Below are 22,687 nucleotides of genomic sequence, written 5' to 3'. Positions count from 1 at the left end.
AATTAGACACACACACACACACACACACACATAGTAATTGTATTATCACAAGTTGTTTATATATAAAAACCTTTGTAGGACACGTCACAAAGTAGTGACATCACCAAACTTCATGTACAATATATCATCTCATCAGTAACAAACATTTCATGACAGATGCACATTAATAAACAATATCTACATTCAGAACATGATCCCTCCACTGGGAATAAGTTAGCACTATACAGTGATTTCTGATTATTCACACGGAGAAACACCTTTAATCTGCAGCGAACATGAAAACCCACAGAGGAGATAAAGAGAAGAGCTCGGACACAAAAGTTCAGACAGCTGGTGGCGGTACATGTTTCCAATGACAACGGACAGACGAAAAGAGAAAGATGTAAGAAAGGAAAAGAGATTGGAGTAAATCAAAAATTTACTAATTATATGCGGGCATTTTCGTCTCTTACAAATAAATAAAAGGACAAATAAGCAGGACAGAGAGGTGATTAGACTAAACAAGCTGTAGCAGTAATGGTGGGAATGTAAACAACAACGTCATCCACGTCTAATCACTCATCTTGAACGAGACACTGATAGATGCATTAACTGAGATCAGTCCTGCTGGCCCATTCATACATCTATTACATTACACTCACACAGACCCTGCATTGAAAATAAAATGAACAGACAAGTGTGTGTATAGAGGAAGAATACGACACTATGAGTTTACCGGACGTGACATATTTCCGTATCTTCACTGTACAATGACACCACAGTCAGATCTGTGGCGATGAAAATACAGCTTTCTGTGGAAACCTTAGTAAAACGCTTATGAGTACTGATGGTGGCGTTACAGCACAGAGACACGTGAAGCAGTTCAGCGACGGAGGAAGTGCCGAGGAGTTCAGGGTTTGATGTCAGAGAAGCTTGCGTAGGTCTCGCTGCAGCTGGACGACGTGCTGATGTTTCCAGAGCCGCTGCCTTCTGTTCAAAACACAGGGATTAGAGAGTGATGTTTACACGTCGTACACTTGCAAAGCGACTACGTGTGTACGTCGCACACGGTTTATTTACCCGAGCTGGTGAGAGACTGACAAGACTTGGACTTTCTGATGAGGGTGATAAGATTAGCAGAAGCGATCCATCCCTCCTTAGAGGTGCTCAGATTACGAACAAACCTGCAAACACACACACACACGTGTTATTATCGTAGTGCTACTTTTGACTCTGCCAAAGAGGTTGTGTCTTCACCCCCGTCTGTGTGTTAGTGGCTTTTATGTGTGTTTCTAAGCAGGATTACGCAAAAACTACTTTATGGATTACCATGGAACTTTGTGAGTATGGGTCAGGAAAGAACCCATTACATTTTGGTGTGGCTACAGACCAGGGGGAAGATCCAGGAATTTTAATCACTTTCCTAAACATTGCAAGATAGGGTTTTGTTGTTTTTACATTTTCACTAATTTTTCAGGGGATTATTCATGGATCTTGATTTAAAAAATCAGGTACATTTAGGTAACTGATATCTATGAGTGTGTGTAATTTGGTGCGGGTTGATTGAATTAACGGGACTGTTGGGCCTTGGCAGAGGAACGTGCTCTACTGAGTGACATTCTTGTGTTTATTTCTGATTGGCAGCAGAAAGGCTGTGTTCTCACCACTGTCCGTCATCTCCCTCTTTGACCAGCTCCACCATGTCTCCACTCTTCACTGGGAGCTCTTGAGTGCCGCCGTTCTCGTAGTCGACCGTCACCGTGTATTTCCCAGCACTCTGCTCATAGACAAGATGAGAAGCAGACACGGATACACACTCAAATTAGAAGAAGATCAAGAGTTACGGTAACACATTAGACAGGACATTATTTTGTGCAAACATTGGATAAACAGTTTGACTCAAATCATGAGTCACCTTAAAGCTACACTAAGCAATTATTTATACTAACAATAAACTTTATTTACATAGAACTTTCCAAAATACAGTCACAAAATGCTTAGCAACAAGACAACAAATCAATAAAATGTACAATTAAAAAATGTATTAATTAATTTAATTGAGTAAAATTAAAAAACAAACTTTGTATCAAATAATTTTTCCAGCAGAAGCGGACGGATATTTTCTAATTATTCTGATCTACCAGCTCATGAACATGGCTGAGCATTTAGTAAGGAGCCAATTTGTTTTCTGCTGACCCCAAGTGGTCAAAATAAAATTGCAGCTGTTATTAAACTGGATCATTGGTAATGAAGAATCTTATACATAACACATTGGATGTGATCTACTTAATTCTTTCCCAGTTTAATTGACAAATGTTGATAAAATAATTTTTGCATGTTGAAATCCACAGATGTAAATTAACATACAATAAAAGTTGTTGTATGTAATATGGTTCATCATGTGATGGATACAGCTGGGAATTATTCCAGAGTTATTAACATCTTTTGAGAAAAAATCGGCGTCTTGTCCTGTTTGTTCGTGCTCAGACAAACGTTTTGAAATGATATCTAATTCGGGTCAGGTTTGATCACATTGGCTGGGCTATCTACTTGATGTTTCACGCTGAACGTGTCTGTAATTAAGGAAAACATCGGGCCTGGGACAGATTTGGACACAGAATCACAGAATGCATGTTGGGTTAGTTTTCTCTTGGACTCGGTTGGGTTTGGACAGAAAATTGCACCTGAGCCGCACAAGATACAGACAGAAATGCAAAGTTGCTTTTGTCATCTAGGACATTACATTGATATATATTTATACCATGGACACTTCACTTACCCTTAACTATAGCCACTTTGGTTAATACACAGACAGGCTGACGCTCTTATCTCACACAGTGACTCACCAGCTTCTTGCCGCTGTCGTCCTCTGGGTCAGAGTTAAGAGGTTCCTCGGCGCTGGAATATCCGTCATTCTCCTCGGAGGCATCCAATGACAGGGAAGCTTTGTTCCAGCCTGAGGAGAGACGGGCAACAGCGGTGTTTAGTTTACAGCAGCTTCGACTGCTCTCAGACATGTGAGAGACCTGCAGAGAGGAATCTAGGGGAAAGGAAGAACCGCTTGAAGCTCTTTTGAACAAAGGAAGGTAGAAGAGCTAATCCCGTGAATATCACCATCGCACAAGCAGACCCCAAAAAATTGTACCACCAGAGAGAGGGACATGCAGTTCTACTTTTAAACTCCAAACGAGGAAATAAAGTGGCAGGCGACCATTTCTCCATACCCGTTGCCTGACAGAAACATGGAGCAGTCAGACGAGCAAAGAGAAAAGATGGTCTGGCCTATAAATCCATTAAAGTAGTGAAACAATTGACCCAACAAACAGCCAGTGTGAGACAGCTGGAGTCGGTGTACCTCTCCACTTTGTCTGTAAGAGACAAGAGGTGCTGAACCACCTGGCCCTGCTCAGGTGGAGGGGGGGAGGACCTGGATCTGAGGGACAGGAAGCAACACAGCCAGTCACTTGGCGAGCAGCAACAGCTACAGCCAATCGGACTCATCAGTGCTATAGAGAGCTCGGCTGTGCTCAGGTATTGAGAATCGACAGCTAACTAGACAGGGAGCGAACGCATGTGTTGCTAAAGTGACTGACGAACCTTTGAAGCCAAATGGCGTCGGGTCACTCTGGCGTTTTGTCTTGTGGTCAAGGCTCGTCGGGGATCCTGACGCGCAGCAGGGAAAAGGAGAAACAAGGATCGATGTTGAGGCACAAAAGAAACACTGAGCAATAATGAAGAGAAAATTTTAACTTCCAATGAGGAATAAAAAAAAAAGTCAAAGGGAAACAGTGAATTTTTACACTCTGACTAAAAAGACACACAGTAAGGTTACAGGGGGTGAGGGAAAACAAATACAGACTCAGGGCTCCAGACTAACGCTTTACATTTGAAATGTTTTGTAACAGCGGTCCACCTTGGAAACCCTGTATTCACACTGTTTGTTGCCACTGTTCGACTTTTACCGCTTCGTTCACCGCCACTCCTCTCTCCTATCTGCTTCACTGTCCGTGTGTCAGTGTATGAGGGGTGGGGTGGGGGGGGGCACGGGCCTGTGTGTGTGTAAACTCAACAGAGGAGATGGGATGAGGAAGCGACACGACTCAATCAAATACAGAGACACACCAGTTAAATGTGAGGCGCACCGGTGCGAGGGGCAGAAGAGGATGTGACATGTCAGATATGAAGTTGACGATGGCCTGCCGTTACCTTTCTGAGCTTTGAGGTTACTGAAACCTTGCAAAGTAAAGCGCTTTTTAGCCGCAGCAGCTCTGTCTGAGGTCGGGCTTGTCGCAGCCTCGTCTGACCCGGAGGGAAAAAGACAAGAAGACAGCACAGACACAAAGAAGGAAGTGAAAATGCAGAAGAGGAGAATTTTATGTTTTGGGGGAGAGGACAGAAGACAAAGGGTTAATCGTTACAAGAGGGGAAGCAAAGAGGAGCAGTGATAAGTGTAGTTTATACAATGTGTGCACAACAAATGCTTCACTCAGATTTGTTGAAAGACAAAAGAGAAAGAAAGGTTACAACTGTCTTCCCTGCACTTCTTACCTTTTCCTGTGGGCTTTGGTGAGGAGGAGGAGGAGGAGGAGTTGACGTCAGGGCTGCAGGGCTCAGCTTTCTTCTCCTCTCCCTTCTTAAAGCTCCTCTGACTCGTCTTGAACGGACTGTGGGCGAAAAGAGAAAGTGGAGCATCAGAAACCAGTCCCTGGAAAGACTCATTATCCAAACTGAAGAGAATAATGGAGGCGGGGTGGTCCTGACTCACCTGTGACTTATTGTTCCACTAGATGCAGGAGTGGACTGGACAACCTGATCTGGTGCCTTCTGTTGGCTGGCTTCTTGCACAGAGGGAGGGACACAAGGGTTAACTTTCATAATCAGCACAACTAAATAATAATGCTCCAGTTTCTGCTTCAAATTTATATGAGCTAAATATGAAAGTTACTCGGGTGTCATTTAATCTTTAAAAAAGTGATCTTGTTTGCATACCTCTGCACGCCTCCAGCTGTGTTGTCAGAACCTTCCTGATCTCATTCACCCAAGTGGTTTTTACTTCAGTTGTTGGTGCCTGAAAGAGAAGAGTTAAATATTGAAAAGGATCTGAGATAAACAGCCAAATACAATATTGTTCCAACTGTTCCAATACAATACAATGTACCTAAAAGATAAGCCCTGGGTTGATTTAGCATTTTTCTTACGGTCAACAAATTCCATAAAAGGCAGTAATTTCCTAAAACAGCTGGAAAATACTGAATTGAAGATGTGTTGGAGATAATCTTCAGCCTCAGATTAATTAAATGCATTTATGCATCAGAAATGAGAGATTGACTCAAAATAAACAAACATTGATGGGTTTTTAATAGATTTTGGAAAACAAAGAGTCTTGGTGGTATGGAAGAATTTTTTCATTAGACTATTTAGAAATTCAGAAAAGTGTAGATTTTCTCCGGACTATTCATTTCTTTATGTTAACATACCTGAACAATATAAACCTCATCTCTTGAGTTGCACCAGATTTCAAACTTCTTGTTGTCTCCCTTTGCATTCTCAGTGATGCCCACAGCGCTCATCTGTTAAAAGAGAAAACACCGATGAGTACAGGAGAGAAATCCAACAGAATTCCCAACACTACTGCTGCGGATGTTCTCACATTCAGAGACTGTTTGAAGCTGTACGACGGAGCTTTCTCATAGCCCTCTCCATTCTCCTCCCTCCTCTTGCAGAAGAGCAGGGTTTTCTGGTGGAGGAACAGGTGCCGCTGCATGGGCTTGAAACGGGCCAGATCCTTGACCTTGGCGTGACCTTTCTTGTGCTCCGTCCACACGCTGAACGACCCCTGCATCAGCAGCTTCCCCAGCTCACTCAGGTTACCCTAAGAAAGGGAAAGATGCTGTTAGTGGAGCTGATTGACAACAAACTAATTCCTTCTTTAAATGACAACCATGCCAGTAATCCAATGAGTTTGTGAGCATCACAGGACTCCACACGTCACACACACGTCGCACTCGCGTCACACACACGTCACACACACACCACATGTCTGTTTTTCATTTTACGTCAGTGACCTGTTTGACGCATCTGCTCTATGATTTATTCGCCTGTATCCTATTTAATGTCTTACCTCATATCCGGTGATGGCGATGAGGTGCATGGAGTCATTGACGGCCTTCAGGATGCCCAGGATGGAGGTCAGCGCCTCCTGCAGGTCATCTGTCCCCTCACAGCCCTTACTGTACTTCAGCATTTCCTGTAGTTAGCAGGACATGAACAAGCAGCTGTGAACAAGGACTGAAAAAACCTGAAGTTCCTCTGAAAACACAGATTAAGCCCCAGGACAGTGATGTACCTTCAGGAGTAGCTGATATTTGGTAATCCTCTGAACCGGCTTCAGCAGATAAGAATCTAAACCCAGTTTATGCTCCAGCTTTTTCTGACACTCCTGATGCAATTAAACAGAACAGGACAATGTTACATAAAACACACAAATTACAATTAGGTTTGAACCACAATGTTTCAGTGTCTGTTCACCTGGAAGAAGGCACAGTCTGAGCACTGCCTCCAGAGGCTTTCAGAGCGAGGCTTGTTGTGACAGTACTTCTCATAGATCTGCAGATCTGTCATCTGAGGGAGGAAGGGCAAATTATTTCTGTTCAAGAAACCTCACCAGCATCTGGATTCACATCTGGAGATGTGCTGAGGATAGGATAATGAACTCACCCTCTCTATAAAACACCTTCCAACCAGCTCAGGGCAGTCGGTGTACTGCTCCAGCTCCCGCAGAAAAGTCCTGGAAACAACAAAATGATGAAGGAGAACAGATGAGAAAGAGTGAGACAAAAGAATATCGATAAAAGAAGATTATCGATTTCAAATGCTGAGTAACTGTGATGGCCGACAAAATGTCAAGTCACGGTGCAGGTATCATCAATGACAGCCAGATGGCGCTCATTCACCTCTTGTGGAAGTGGTAAATTTCAGGCATGTTGCCAAACAGAACCTCCTTTTTGTTCTGCAGCGGAGCGGGGATGAGGACGCACATGGCGGGATTATCCATCTCTGAGGCATATCCCTGTAACACACACAGCAATTAATAAATCATGAAACTGCAGGCACAGGTGAAGTCAGATTGTGAATCCTCCTGCGGAGTGAATCCTCACCTGCAACACACAGAGCAGCTCCTCCACATAGGCTCTCTCAGTTTCCAGCAGCTCGTTCATAACATGCCTGAAGACAGAAGGAGGACAGAGTGTGAGACGGATAGAAAGAGGGATCAAATAAAGCAGTAGGTGGACGAATAGCTCTGTAGATAATGAGACGTGTGTCCACACAGTCCATCTGCTGTGTAATTTGATAACAGACGAACGAGTGCCGGCTGAACAACCCCTCACCTCCTGAGAACCGCCAGGTTCTCCTCCTCCTCGGACAGCGAGGCATGTCGGCTGTTACTGTCTCCGTTCTGCAGTTGGCCATTTCCCTGAGAGAGAACGACAATGTAGAATTCAGCATGAAAAGACACAGACAATACAAACTTTCAGAGCATGTAGAGCAGACACAACAACAGAAAACTCAACACTCACTTTCTCACAGTTGTTCCCAGTGTCTGTCTCTGAGGAGTTTTTCTCCTGCTGTGCTCTGTGAGCTAAAAGATGAGGAAACAGTCATTATATGAGACAGGCTTGTCAATAGGTATTTCAAGTTTTTGGATGGCACATATTTTGTGGTTAAATTTAATGTATAAATAGAAAAACATTTGAGTGAGAAGATACAATGGAAGTATTTTTTAAAATTGGATATAACCTGCATTCATTTCTTCTTTTGATGCTGGCACTGTCAGACAAATTATGCTGTAAACATCTTGAGATTTAGCAAAATGTAATATGCAAAAAATATTTTATTTTACATTGTTTGGCTTTAAAGTTTAACATTTAATATTCAAATTTAAATCGCACCAAAATACTGTTTACAAACTTTACAGGGGTTTATTGTGCTGATAAAAAACTCAGATCACATTGTATTTTCTTGTATCTACCAATAGCAGACAATAAACACAAAGTCATTTTAGGCAGCACAACATATGTGGGTAAATCTATACTCAGAGAAAACAAGTAACATATGGGAAGACTACTATTTATTGGTTTAAGGTTTTGAAGAAGTAAATATACTTCTGCCCTGAAGTTATCTGCAAATGCTCAAATAATAAACCAAGATTTTTCAACCTTATTAGCAAAGAATTTCATAATAAAATAACCAACAAAATAAAACCTTTCTTTTCTTGTTAGAGAATTTCCTTTTTGCGTTTGTTCAATTGTTATCATTATATTTTTGATTAAAAACTTCAGTTTATCTCTTAGACACTGAAAATCAAGATATTTTCCATCTATTTTCAAGGCTGTGGAAAATAGAACCTGACAATACAGGGTTGTGCAGAGTTTCAATTGCATCAGGGTCATGCAAAGAATAATGAACAAAAAAGATTGCACAGTGTAAAATCAAAGTTCCATGTGTGGCTGTGTGGAGACTGACCAGGTGAGCTGAGAGGGGATTTGATGAAGGCCTCCGGTCTGGGAGCTACCGGCTGCACCGGCCTGGTTTGTTTGGCTGCGAGCTTCTTCAGGCTCACCCTCCTCTTGTCAAACATCTCCTGCATGGACGCCTGCTTCTGGGAAATCCTCTCCACTTGGTCCTGACACACAGGAAGTCATCAAAACACTCTACATCAATATCTGATGATTGATTAGGTCATTTATCTTTAAGCAGGTCATTTAAAAACAACATGTAAATTAGCATCAATAAAGCAGAAGCACAGCTATTTCACACCTGATACCATACTGATTGAAGCTGTGATCCGTAACAATGGTCGAATCTCTTTACTATAATTCAATCAGGTTGTTATACAGTGACAGAGACATGTGTGTTCTTTGGCTCTTTTACCTTGAACTGCTGGTTGAGCACAGCATCATATTCCTTCCAGATGGTTTCCAGGTCTGTCAGCTGGTTCAGGCCTGCGTTTTCCAGATAACGCTCCAGCTCCTGCAGCGCTAACTCAGCCCCCTCGTGTGACTGACACTTGTCGACCGGCTGAGACGCCAGCAGGTATATACCGTCATCAACCCATTTAGAGGCCTGAGGAGGACAGAAGAGGAGGAATCAGAAAAAACTAACAAAAAAAGATGAGGTAACAACACAAATCTTGTGTCTGTGTGTGTGTTTTTTTTCTCACCCTCTGCAAACAGTGATGCAGCTCCATGGCTTTGAGGAAATGATCCTTCTTGGCCCTCAGGCTGCTGCTCACGCTCTCACTGATTGCTCTGAGCTCGCTGCATTTGGGCTGAATGGAGTCTTCAGCATAGTGTGAGTTCTCGATGAGTTCGTCGCCCTCACGAGACAAAGCTGAGGCTCGGTCCAGCACCTCCTGTGGAGCGGTGAGGTGAGATAGTTAAAACCCACATCAAGGATCGAACTTTTTACATTTTTTTCCTACAAACTTTAAAACTTTATTTCATTTTTTCTAAATTGTATTCCATTATGTATTCCCCAAATTCTTTTTTATATTGGTGATGAAAACATTCTTTGGAATAGACTGTGCAACTGTGACCAAATTCCTTTAAAATATAAAAGTATGGTGTTTTTTTGGTAGTGCTAGATATATATAGCAATTATAATGATTATAAATTAGTGGTCATGCAATTTTTTTTAATTCACAAAAAGATAATTTTCTTTTCAGATCCCGATCAAAATCAGAATTAAAATATTTTATACATTTGTAACTTTAAATTTAAATGACTGCTAAGTCTTGGCAGAGCAATTATTTTATTTTCTCCCAGATTATTGCACCTTTATTGCATCTTTCCAGATGTATTAATAAGTGGGAGAAAAAAGTAGTATTACAAACTTATTTTTGTATAATTTGATAACCTGATGACAAAAAGTCTGCCAGACAGTCAGTGTTATAAAGATACTAGATATATGACAGTGATTTATTCCTAAGATACAAACAGAATTGAGAATGTAGTAAACCCCATTATGCAGATATTATTCAGCAATTCATGTCATGTTTGGCCAAAGCTCTGATAGTGTGTGTGTGTGTGTGTGTGTGTGTGTGTGTGTGTGTGTGTGTGTGTGGGGGTTACTCACACAGACTTTCTCCTCATAACTTGTGAGTTCACAGACGATGTGCTCATCGTGAGCTGGGCTGATTCCGACCTCAGAGAAGGCTGCAAGTTTCTCAGACACCTGATCCAGCAGAGCCCTCACCTGCAGCAGAAACACCGCAGTCAGTGTTCAGGTTCAGAAAAGAGATGGTGTTGCAGTCGAGTACAGAGGATTCTCTGCTCACCTCTTTGTAGTTGTGCTCAAAGTGGCGCAGTTTGAGACACTGCTCCAATTTGGTGTGATGTCGCACCCAGAACTCATCGAAAGCCCTTTCTGTCTCATCCAGCTGAGACAGCAGTCTGACAGAGGAGCGGAGAAAGAGACACAGATGAAGATGGATGGTAAAAAAAGAACAGGCAGCAAACACAGCGGGGGACAGGGAGGGGGGTGAATAAAGAACTAAATGCAGGGACGATGCTGACTGAGTTGCTTGGATATTTTTGTCTGAGTGTTTTTGCATGTGCGTGGTATGTACAACTAATGCCTGTTGACAAGAGACTCAGTGCCTGTAGCGGTGCTCAAAATACTGACTGACCACAAAGAACACAGCAACTGAAACTATTATAGTGACTCTATGATGAGAAGAGACAACGATGAACACATCACCTGCCATCAATACAGAGAACAGAAGTCTCTTTACTCTCTATGATAATAAATCAGACACACATCTGAGAATCTGTATAACAAACATACCTGTTTCCCTCATTAATAGTGAATTGTAGTGAAGGAAATTGTACTTTTACTTGAATAGTTTAAATGATCATTACAAAATAACTTAATACTTTCTGGTCTTTAGTAATGATAATAAAAAGCATGTTTTTATCCAGTGGGGCGAGGTGTTAAAAGAGATGTGATGACGCCATTTTGGTCTGTTGAGAGTTAAAAAGTGTGTTATTAAACGGCGGCAGAGGTGTGCAGCCAAAACGAGAATGCTGTCTGGTTTCTGTATTTTCTATCATGATAATCTTGATTTATTTCTTCCTCTAGAGCTTCATCTTGTTTCTGTCTGGTTTCTAGCAGCCATCCTGCAGCTCTATCAGCTCTGGTAGTTTTCTAACCTTTGTACAGTGGCTAAATTCTCCAGCTCATCCTGGTTCATGTTGTGGTCGGGGTCTCGTGCTACAGGTTCATTGATGCTCTCCAACAGCCTTCTGCCCTGACCCAGAGCCACCAGCAGATCCTCCTACACACACACACAGACGGAGGGAATCATATGCATAAACCAAAGAGATGTACCGTGTGTATAAATACACAGAGAAATAAAGTTCAGTGTGTGTGTATCAGTAGTGTTACCTTCATTTTGTCTTTCTTGTTGGTGTGAGTGCTGAGCAGGACGATTGTGGCCTGGATCTCGTTGGGGAGTTCAGTTTCGGCCAGCTCCGTCCCAAATGACTGCAGGGTCTGTGCCGTTTTCTTTACCGTGAGCGCAAAGTCTTCAATAGCCTGATGTGAACAAGACACAGCAGACACAGAGTGATGGTGGCATCGTGAGACACAAGAGTATTTTACCGAGATATTTTAGCAAACTGCTTTAATAGAGGGTTTCATCCTAGCGTAAAGATATATATTTTCTGAATTTAACTTTTTACGTACTATCTTGACGTGAGCTTCTCAAATCAGACCTATTTGATTAATTTATTCTTATCTCTTATTTTTCTTGTGCACTTATTTCACTGTATATATTTATTTTGTATGTAAAGCTTCTTGTAATGTCTGTGTGTATTTAGCCCACGTTAAATGTGCAGTGTGGGCTGCCATAAACTCTACAGTGTACATACAGTGCGGTGAGAGATCCACTTCTCATGGCAGTACTCCTGCGTTCCCCCGAGTTCATTGGTCAGCTGGGAGCGGTCGATGTAGGAGTGCAGCTCAGTTACTGAGCTCAGCATGATCACCTGAGACAGAAACACATGATCACGTACATGTCATTTGATTCTAAAAACTGTATATTAACTGTCATTGATTGTACAGTGGGAATTATCTGAATTTTAAAAAACAAGTTTTGTGTTATATTTCCGCAACATTTCCACATGTTCAATCAATCAATACAATTGTATTTGTAAAGCCCATATTCACAAATCACAATTTGTGTCATAGGGCTTAACAAGGTGCAACATTCTCTGTCCTTCCGTGAGTGACTACACACCGGCACCTTCATCTTGAACTCATCCTTGTTGAACTTGAAGAGGATGTCGGACAGCGTGCGCTGCAGGAGGGCAGTGGGCCTCAGAACCAGAACCAGCTGGAGGTTCCCTGGGAAGGAGCCCTGACATGAGCGAGCAGAGAGACGGTCAGTCATGTGACAAAGCAGAAAGGATCCTTCTCCACCCTGATCCCATTATACATCACACTTCAGCCTATGTGTTATTCTCTCCCTTTGTCTCTCCCTCTGTCTCCCATGTGAAAACTCTCATAGACATTCATGAATGCAAGTACATGGGAGTGTGTGGAGGACAAGAGAATGAGGAGGGTGTGGGGGGTGTGGGGGATGTGGGGCACAATCCTGTGGCAGGGACATTAATCTTCATGTCCTCTAGAACAGCAAGGCAGAAAGAGATGCATGTGTCCAGGAAAATGTCTGCAGGGTTTTATTTACCCAGCGGGCATTGTTGAGATTAAAATTAGCATAGCTCTGATGCATTTGCTTATACAGCAGTATGTGCACAAGGTACAGATTTTACTTTTTACTCAGCATAAAGCAAAATCTCACAAAGCTGAAAGAGTTTGATTTGATGCTTTTTTAAACATTCATATTAATCCTCCTCATATCCATCACAGTGTGTTTCCACCACACACTCTGCTGAGCCAAAAGAACCAATTAAGAGCCAGTTAAAATGTCATGGTTCACACCCACTGAGAGACGGAGAACTGCTGTGAAAGCAGTTGGAGGATGTTTGAGGGCGGACACTGATCTCTTCTACTGAGAGGATGCTACTATTAATGCAGATTTAATTAGCTAATGACCTAAATGGATGTTTTTGCCTGATTGGAGGTGAGTTGAAGAATGCTGGTCTAAGCAGGAATAAAAATGAAAACATTGTTAATCAAAAAAACACTTACGATCATAACTGTTAATGAAATTAATTAATCAATTCAGTGCTTATCCTGTCTGACCTGCTGGAAGGAGAATACATAATAAAAATAGTCATTCACTATTAAAAACACAGTCTGTGTAACATACAGCTGTTTTGATATCATGGTAATAATAGTTTGCTCCATATAAATGTCTTGTTTAGTCCACAAACCAAAGATATTCACTTCACTGTCATTAGAGGAACAAAGAAACCAGAAAATATTCACATATAAGAAGCAGAAATCAGACCATTTGAACCTTTTTTCATTAGAAATAACATTCAAACCGTTAAATAGATGAAATAGATCAAAATTGGTGGCGGTGAGTTTAGTAGTCGATTACTGATCTAATAATCTGTTCATTGTCGCAGCACTAATCAGGAGATTCAAGAGCTTTCAAACGTTGTATAATTTGTTGAGGTTGTGAAGGATGAGTCCACCGCAGACAAAACAGACGGGTGGATTTATTCAGCCATTTCTGAGGGATAAAACTAAACTTCATGACCACAGATTTGGTCATGCATGGGTTTAGTGGTCAGAGCAGAGAAGTTTTAAAATACTGAGACACAGACAACAACCACACAATAGAATATGTCACTGTATCCTTTAAATGCACCCGATTCAAACATGCTGGTTGGATCTGTGGTCGCCGGCAGTTTTGGTCATGGTCTACTCGTTCTTTGTCAACGGCAGACTGGGAGATGAAAACACACACACACACACACAACACACACACACACACACACACACACACACAAAGCCTAAAAGAAGACCCACATAACTGACGGGAGGAGGCATTCTTCAGGGACAGACACTGTAGACTTAATTAGGACCAGTCTATAAACACACTGTGTGTCTGTCATCAGATCAGACTCAGCCAGAGCAGCTGTAAACATTTCCTCAAAACACACTGACCCACATTTACACAATCTCATGTGTACACACGAAGCACACACACACACACACACACACACACACACACACACACACACACACACACACACACACACACACACACACACACACACACACACAGTCAAGACAAAGAATCATTCAACAGCAGCAACATTCATTCTCTCTCTGTCATCCACTAATAAATGTTTACACTGACTAAATAAACCTGCTGAGTAAATGCATCACAATGTGTTTTAAATATGATTTAATGCCCATGAACTATTCTCCACAGTAGCAACATGAAAATTCCAGTTTTCATCACGATGTATTTAGCAGCCCGGCTGAATCCCCCGAAACAGGACATTATAGCAGGGATGACTGAACGCCCCCCATTACCAGCCTGTCAGCCTGTTCAAGTCCCCATGTGGGATTAATAAAGCTTTATTTAATTTGAAATGAGTGAGTGGGTCCCCCAGGTCTCTGGAGACCATGGGTGGTGATATTCATCTCTCTTTCACCCTCCTTCACCCCCGCTGAGATATTTCATTTTTCCATTTAGTCCTCTATGTTGTGCAGAGATCTGTCCAAACCAAATCATATCCAATTACTTCAACATTTTTATTCTCTACAAGATTATCGAAAAATGGGAATGTCACAAACATCAATACTCTACGGTGGCAGGGGATAAAAGGCTGCTGCCATTGTTTTAACCCCAAAATATTCTGAGACTATGATGATGATGATTCTCCCACACACACATATTAAGAAGAAAAGACTGGAACACTGACCAGAAGGAAATTAACTGATTACAACTACAACTATATTCCACTTATACAGCAACATAAGTGAATCATTATGGTGCAATGAACCATTATTGAATGTTTGCGCATTCCCATTTTTTGTCCATACTTTGCATCTTGCACATTACTTCGTTTTTTACACATTTGTATTATTACTTTAATTATTATTTCACATTTATTACTATGACCTCCACCGAGGAGGTTATGTTTTCTGCCCCATCCATGTGTTTGTTTGTCAGCAGGATTATGCAAAATGTACTCAAAAACAACCCATTAAATCTTTGGCATGGATCCGGACAAGGGGGCAGATTAGGAAGCTTTAGGCTAAATCAACTCAAATTTACCATGTGAGTTATCCACATTCATTTAGCTGACTCATTATCTAAAATAAATTAGTTTAGGCTTCTTTTTTTGTGAAGTGTTTTCTTTTCATTAGTAAATCAGCTTGAAGAAAAGACGAGTGACATCTCAATGAATGATTGAACAAATAAAATCATCTCCCTCTGTCTTTTGCTGGCACGTGAGTGTTTATTTTCCCCTGCAGCTGTAGACAAACATGCTGAGATGGGGGCTGGTGTTGGCTCTGCCCCTTGCTGGTGACATTAGTGGTGGAGCCGTGAAGGAGAGTTGAGGATGCTCCAACATCTCTCTGTGACCTGACCTAAGGGTCCTGAGGGTGCAGGACCTGAATCCTCCTCAAACCCTGGTTCTCTCATCTCAACAGTTCATTAAAGATCGGTTTCTCTCCCACACAGACACAAACAGACAGTCGGCAGACACAAAGACAAACTTACTGCAATACGAAGCAGGGTCCCCTTAACAGCTGCCCATCTGTCTTGCCGGCGATCAATGACCAGGATGAAACCCACGCCTGTCGATAACAAACTGGAACACAAAGAGGCAACATATTTAACACAACTTACACACTCATCTGTTTTACCCACAATGATAGTTCAGGGGTGAGCAGATCTTGATTTGACATCACAGCGAAAGGTAAGCTGAGATCGTTTATAACTGACACTGTCTTACTGCACATAACGTCTTATCACAAATCAAAACTTATCCTTGTTCTCTGTATGCCTGGGTTGGATGGACATTCTTACAGTCAACAAAGAAGTGACACCTCATTTGATTCATTTATAAAGTATTTACTGATGAAACTTTCAAAGTCAAACACATAGTCTGGAGGGCCACAGGGAAAGGTTGAACAGAAGCTGCTGCAAACTCATTCGGATGTAATTTCACAAAGAGATAACACAAAATACAAACAAAAATAAACAAAACATACAGTGATGGAGCCAACTGCTTGTTCACAGCTTGTCGTTTTGTTATGCTGCTCTTTATCTTCTTAGCAGCAGCCCCTTTTTAGGACTGCACCAGCTGCCTGTGAAGCACCTCCGGATTTCTGGGCCCCCAGCCCCCTGTTCTCTCCCTGCTCCCCCCTTCCCCTGCCGTCTCTCTGGTCCCACAAGAGAGGAGTGCTACACACCAATGATGACATGTGGCAGCTTCCCCCATGCTTACCTGGAAACATGATGCACCTACAGCATAGGTGAGCACCAAAAGCCCCGTCCCAATCTTTCTTGCAGAATTATCCCAAAGTATTTGCTTTCATATCTGCTAATTCTGCAGCTACTAAATGCACAAAACAGGGTGACAGCAGATTGAAAGAGTAGTCCATGTGAAATATAAACACAGGATACGAGGAGATCCCGGTGTGTTGTGTTGTCTGAAGGGGAGGGAGACAAATGCCTCAGACAATCACAAGATCCAGCCTCTGAATCCTCCTGTGCAGCATCTGTAATCCATCCAATGAGACAGGGAGCTGCTGGGACACACGCCAATAACAAGGTGGCTGCAAAGTGATGAGCAGCTCTTGTAGCCAATCACAGGATCGTTATAGATGTGGGGCAGGATCAAAAAGGAGGCTCTGAGGTATTAGGAAAATACAGAGTGTTGATCCAGGTCTGCCTCTCTACTTTATCCTCACTCTTCTCATTCTTTTTTCTCTCCTGCCCTTTCCCTCCCCTTTCATCTGTTCCTTTTCTCTTCCTCCATCATCCCCACTTCTCTGCTCTGCGTATAATCATGTAAACAGACTCTCAGAGACACTCAGGCTTTCAAAGCACAAACTGCTTCACATCCCAGCCGCAGAGGAAGAGGAGGGGGATGAGGAGGAGGAGGAGGGGGAGACCAGGACAAGAGCTTTTCTGCCTTCGAGACATTTACGGCTTCTTAGATGAGAGGGTGGTTTATGGTGAACATATAACTACACAGGTTTAAAGAATAACATTAGAGGAACATGGGGAAATGGGCCTTTAATGCTGCTATTACACCACAATCACCCAGATGTATTTCAGCCAAATGCCCTAATTATTTCATTAAAACCATGTCATATTTTATTTATCTGTTCTGCTTCTTGGTTGTGTTGGGACAATGGATGTATACCAGAGCTTCATCTAAACCACATTTAATCTGGTGTTTTCAAAATGTTGCCAATGATGCAGTGTTCTCTATAACTTATGAAACAGCATTTAAGATCAACATTTGATTCAGTACTTACAGTTAAACCACAGCTAAAAGGAACTATTTCTCATTTGTTTTTGCAATCAAAGCTGAATTTGAAATTATAAATACGACCTCGGACACAGTAAACTGAAAATCGTATGCATAACTTCCATATCATCTTGCAAACAGGCAGTTTCACGCATAAACGGCTTAATTTAAATATTCATAAAATTGCCTGGTGATCTTGTGGTTGCACATGCAAGAGCATCCTACTAATAATAACTGTAATGCTTGGGTCAAAGCGCGTGGAGGCAATGTAAGCTGTGAGTTGAGCTGTGAAAAAGCACTGTCTGTAATGGTGATGCAGATGAGGGAAATTTGCTGCTTGAACGCATATCACATAGCAATACACACACACACACACACACACACACACACTGCTACACCCTCCCCTCCCTCCCCCTGAAGCACTTAAGAGCAGAACAAGTGACTGTCTGGATATAAGGGCATTGGTATGTTAAATTAAAAACAGATTAGAACATTTTAAGAGAAAACTGTATTAAAAATCCGGCAAAATATCTTAGTATTAACTCTATATGTTTTGTAGTTTATCTCTGTTATTTCGGTGTAATCCAAAAATAAAAACTACATAAAACTCATTCCATGAACATGTAAGTAGAAGGAAGAACCAAATCTTATGCAACCAGCCCCTTTCTTATAAATAACATAAATACAGATGGCCATCCCTTTTTTGGATTTACTTTCTTTTAACATAACAAATCAACTATACATTAATCAATAGCCGTCATCCTAAAATAAATATTACTCAGCAAGTTCATTCAGTTTCATTATTTTCTTATTATATATTTTTTAATTGAATAATATTTGAGCAACATTTTAAATTGAAAGATTTACACAGTTTCTCCCTATATACAGAAATACACACCTGCTTTAATGTAGTGCATGGATATGGACTTTTAAAATGATACTTCCTTCTATAATCCTCGTCATTTGATATCAACATAAACTTTCATTTCATTTCCATTTCAACTAAATCTTTAGTTTTAAACACATGTGACTTGCTAAACAGTCATATGTTCTCTTACATTGACATTATTTATAAACCTTACTGTTATTTTCTGTGATACATACAAGGGACTAATATGAGTTTTACATGTGTGGCCCCACACCTCTGTGCAATGACCACAATATGGAAGAATAACTGAAGAATACAAAATATAGTGATGCAACATCTAAAGTGTCCTTTGCTTTGTACAGTACTGACAAGATCCAACCAAACTAGATCCACGCAAGAATGCACATTAAGAAAGGAGAGATAAAAAAAGAAAATAAGGGAAAGAGGTGGGAACATGGTCTGTGCAAGGACACAGCTATAAGCTATAGTTAATACATAATATGACGACAAGCATGTAGGGAATGGCAGAATCAACATTAGGAATCACTTCTGCAATTGATATTGATCGAGAGATATTCATTTGAAACTAGTAGCAGCTGTTCAAGGTCGTAATACATTTGCCCCCTGGTTGTGGACTGTGCCCTGTCAGGGGTACGGGTCCCTCAGGTAGCTCCAGCCATCTGTTTCTGTATCCACAACAGCTTCTGTGGACGACCCTCCTTCAGATCACTGGTGACCTCTAACAGACCGTGGAGGAGGTGAATTTAGAGACGTGGAAATTATACCTGACTGTGAGCTACTTTTCAGCCAGGATTTGGGAAATGAAAATAAAGTCTCATTCCTCAGAAGTTGATATTCTGGTCACAAGAAAAGCTAAATCCTGATTGAAATAAAAAGTCTGAAATAGGATTAGATAATTTAATAATTATTTTGACGAAAAGAGTAAGCAATGCAAGATCAGCTATACAGACATAAAAAGAGCTTTAAACACTAAAATGTATAAAAACGGGGGCATCTCCAAACTCAGCTCTGCTCAGCTGTCTGTTGCATTATTCACATTCAAAAAGTCTGAATCGCTGCAGTTTCTATTTTTACACACTTTTCCATCATAGGAAGGATGAAGGAAGGGCGTGACAGTCACGAAGAAGGGATAGAACCAAGAAGCAGACAAACTAAATATCAAAGAAAACATAAAAATGAACCGTGAGGAAATGAGAGGAAATTGTTTTCCAGGGGATATTCAGAAGAAAAGATGGTCTTATACTTTCTCCCCCTCCCCCGTAGTCTCATGTGGTCTGCCCATGTGTACAAAGACAATCTGCAGCCGACAGATAAAGACCCTGGATTATGACTTGGCCGTATCATTAATGCAGGAATAACAACCCTCTCCTCTTTTTGCAGATATCTGTGATATTATCTGAGAAAATCCTCTGCATCATGATCTTCATGAAGTGAAGCTGTGATTAAGTGTCCACTGCCACCTACTGGCGGCGTCCAGCACAAAAACATCTTCTCAGATCTCTACCACCTCTGTGTTTCATTTGCTTCTTTGGACTGAAGGAAAACCAAAGAACAAGCAGACTACACACAGAAAAAACCTCAGTCCGGCACATTCAAACACACTCGAACTTTATCACAGGACTGCAGAGACAAGAGAGAGGAGACGAGCTGATGGTGACACGAGGGGAGTGGATGTTGTTAAAAAAAAAAGGAGGACAGGAAAAAGCTTGAAGGGAAAATCAGACGGGATGTAAAAGGTAGGAAAGGGAGGTGTGGATAACAGAATGTGTGTTCAATCAGCCAGTGAGGGACTTTACCTGGGAACACTTGTCAGGTAGGTCAGCACGTTGTGAAACACTCTATCTGTGATGTCTCCAAATGCAGGGAATTCTGGGAACACAATGATTGGGCTGCCATGATCTCCTCTACCCCCTAGAAAGAAAATAGAAAACAGCAATTTCCACATGAATATAAATATATATTATGAATATACTTATATACTATGTTTACATTACATACAGTACATTATGACATTATATATGAGGCAAAGAAACCCCATTTAAAGTTATCATGGTTGGTTTGGTTTCTGTGCTGCTGTTAAGAACATTGTCAATCACTATAAGAAGGAAACTGTATTTCAGTTTGTTACAGTAAATAAAAGAAAAGCACAGAGTATGAATAAAAAGTCACCACAGGGGGGCACTGACAACCACGTGACTGATGAGTTGAGACAGAGCAGATTCTTCATCTTCAAAAAAAAAAAAATCTGAATCTATGAAAACAAACTATTATGTCTCATATGCTTACATCAACCAGCAATAATTTAAAATTATTGATTTAATTATTAACATCAATTTGAAATAAGAAACTGACAGAGTCTTGATAACAGTTAGATTTTTTTCTCTTTTCTGTCAATTGTTTCCTGTTGGTTGTCTTTTCCTCTTTTTCCTCAAATTTATTGCCAATTTTTTTCTCTTTTTTCTTTATGATAACATTGTAAGCTAATATTGAAAAAAAAAAATACACTCTTACTTCTACTACTTCTATTGTTACTTAAGCCTAAATTGAAATAAAGGAATTGAAAAAAAAGGAAGATTCAAGCTCCTCAAGTGTCAACAGTTGATTTAAAATGTTAAAATAAATGAAGTGATTTGTACTAAAAAAAATTATATTATTTCCTTATCTTATCTTATGTCTCTTTGTTTACCCATCAAGCCCCTGGTTTCAAATCTGAAATCTCTGTCTCTAATTCATAACAAAATTAGCAACAATCTAAGATGTCAATTGGAAATCACGCTTTTTAATTGATTATGAGTAGTTTAACAATTTAAAAAAACGGCGCATCTGCTTCCTCTGGACTGCCCTGGTATACTGTTGGATCAGATTAGATTTGTTGCCTGAAAAAACCCACAAGTACAATTAGATTTTGACCCTGATTGGCTGCTCAGAGACATGTGACATCAACTCTCTCAAACTGAACCCTGCCCACTTATAACCAGAGAAAAACAAAATACTAAACTGTTGCAGAGAAGCTTGTGTTTTCCTCTTGGACCCTGTCACTTGTTCACACACACACACACACAAACACACACACTATGTGGAACAGCTGCTCTGTCAGCGCATGTGACTGGAATATCAATCTGTCGGCCTTTTCTTCTCTCGTCACTATGGCAACAGCAAGTGCATGGTCATGGTTTCACATCTGCTTTGATCTTTGCGAGAAAATGGTTCCTGGCTCTGCAGCAATCACAAGGTCACCTCTGACTGACACAGACTCACACACACATCAGCTTATTTACAGTACTGTAAGGATAGATATGATAATTTAGCAATTCTGCTACAGAAAGCTCAAATATTGTGAAAAGACACTTGTTGGGACCGAAACATGACGTTTCTCATGACCTGGCCATTTAGAGACAGTAAGTGAAATGCAGATCAGGTAACAGTAGCAAAACAACTGCAGGTACTGTATCTGGAAGAGGAAAAGGAGGAAGATGACATTTGAATAGCAAATCGTTTACGGCCAGAAACAAAACTGTTGAGAGGAACTATGCAAATATCAAATAGAAGAGTTAACATAGAAATGACTCCCCAAATGGAAAAGACGTGAGAGATGATTGAGTTACTGAAGAAATAGACTGACAGACAGAGGATGCGTTGAGGCAAAAATGGTGATGAAGAGAGAATAGACACACACGTCCGTATACAGTGTAACACACAGAGAAAGACAAGCCACCTGAGAGGAAGGCGAACTGCTTCTTGAGGTCAGGGGTGATGTCGACAGCGTGGAGAGGGCTGCTGTCCAGCTCCATGATTTCATCTGAAAAACAGAAAAAAATATATATATATTTATTAGACACATCAGAACTGAAGATGAAGCTTCTCAGGTCTGTTAAATTATCACGTTTGTTTCATTTCTGTGTTTACAATATGACACAATAGTTGACCTATTCGCATGTAATCAACATCTTTAGGCAATGTAAAATAATTCATTACTGTATGTAGTGTATACAGGCAGATATAAAACTAAAAAAAAACTTTTGAAGATATAAAATAAAATCTAAAGCAGTAGTATTTCCAGTACATTAAGGTTAATGGTGATCACATGAACACTGGAGAACTCATCATGGTAATTTACCTTGGTTGTTCGACCCCACACACTTGTTTTATTAAACTCTCTGTTGGACCCCTGACTAACTTGGCCCTCTACGGCTCTCTGCCCCCCCATGGACTCGCTTCATAAGGATTTAAAATAATCAGATTTAAGACTTATTCTCTCAGTAGGGAAATTGAGAATCTGGTCATACCAGGACTCAAACTGGTAATTGGACAGACACCCAATGGACGAGGGGGGCAGGAGGGGAGG

At 41.0% G+C, this 22,687-nt stretch overlaps 1 protein-coding gene across 3 annotated transcripts in view; it reads right to left on the bottom strand.

The window, feature by feature from the left end:
* Positions 1–37: 37 nt before the first annotated feature.
* LOC118120401 (guanine nucleotide exchange factor DBS) overlaps positions 38–22,687 on the bottom strand; it is a 32,826-nt gene continuing 10,176 nt past the window's right edge. For 2 of the 3 annotated variants that reach the window (XM_047342704.1, XM_047342705.1), the window contains 32 exons: positions 22,058–22,141; positions 20,139–20,253; positions 15,692–15,782; positions 12,278–12,397; positions 11,910–12,026; positions 11,425–11,574; positions 11,190–11,314; positions 10,316–10,430; positions 10,114–10,233; positions 9,200–9,391; positions 8,911–9,102; positions 8,503–8,662; positions 7,557–7,618; positions 7,368–7,453; positions 7,137–7,203; positions 6,933–7,048; positions 6,697–6,766; positions 6,508–6,600; positions 6,326–6,418; positions 6,101–6,226; positions 5,630–5,851; positions 5,457–5,549; positions 4,969–5,047; positions 4,745–4,817; positions 4,528–4,643; positions 4,186–4,278; positions 3,577–3,642; positions 3,335–3,412; positions 2,826–2,935; positions 1,644–1,756; positions 1,060–1,163; positions 38–969 (listed from right to left, as the gene is read on the bottom strand). In XM_047342704.1, the coding sequence (XP_047198660.1) occupies positions 890–969; positions 1,060–1,163; positions 1,644–1,756; positions 2,826–2,935; positions 3,335–3,412; positions 3,577–3,642; positions 4,186–4,278; positions 4,528–4,643; positions 4,745–4,817; positions 4,969–5,047; positions 5,457–5,549; positions 5,630–5,851; positions 6,101–6,226; positions 6,326–6,418; positions 6,508–6,600; positions 6,697–6,766; positions 6,933–7,048; positions 7,137–7,203; positions 7,368–7,453; positions 7,557–7,618; positions 8,503–8,662; positions 8,911–9,102; positions 9,200–9,391; positions 10,114–10,233; positions 10,316–10,430; positions 11,190–11,314; positions 11,425–11,574; positions 11,910–12,026; positions 12,278–12,397; positions 15,692–15,782; positions 20,139–20,253; positions 22,058–22,141 (3,521 nt within the window). In that variant the 3' untranslated portion in view covers positions 38–889. The remainder of the gene's footprint in view (positions 970–1,059; positions 1,164–1,643; positions 1,757–2,825; positions 2,936–3,334; positions 3,413–3,576; positions 3,643–4,185; positions 4,279–4,527; positions 4,644–4,744; positions 4,818–4,968; positions 5,048–5,456; positions 5,550–5,629; positions 5,852–6,100; positions 6,227–6,325; positions 6,419–6,507; positions 6,601–6,696; positions 6,767–6,932; positions 7,049–7,136; positions 7,204–7,367; positions 7,454–7,556; positions 7,619–8,502; positions 8,663–8,910; positions 9,103–9,199; positions 9,392–10,113; positions 10,234–10,315; positions 10,431–11,189; positions 11,315–11,424; positions 11,575–11,909; positions 12,027–12,277; positions 12,398–15,691; positions 15,783–20,138; positions 20,254–22,057; positions 22,142–22,687) is intronic. The other variant, XM_035175264.2, reaches the window with a different exon arrangement.

Source organism: Hippoglossus stenolepis, chromosome 13 (assembly GCF_022539355.2).
Source record: "Hippoglossus stenolepis isolate QCI-W04-F060 chromosome 13, HSTE1.2, whole genome shotgun sequence".
Lineage (NCBI taxonomy): Eukaryota > Metazoa > Chordata > Actinopteri > Pleuronectiformes > Pleuronectidae > Hippoglossus > Hippoglossus stenolepis.
The sequence above is the reverse complement of the archived record's forward strand: the minus strand, read 5'-3'. Positions and strand labels throughout refer to the sequence as shown.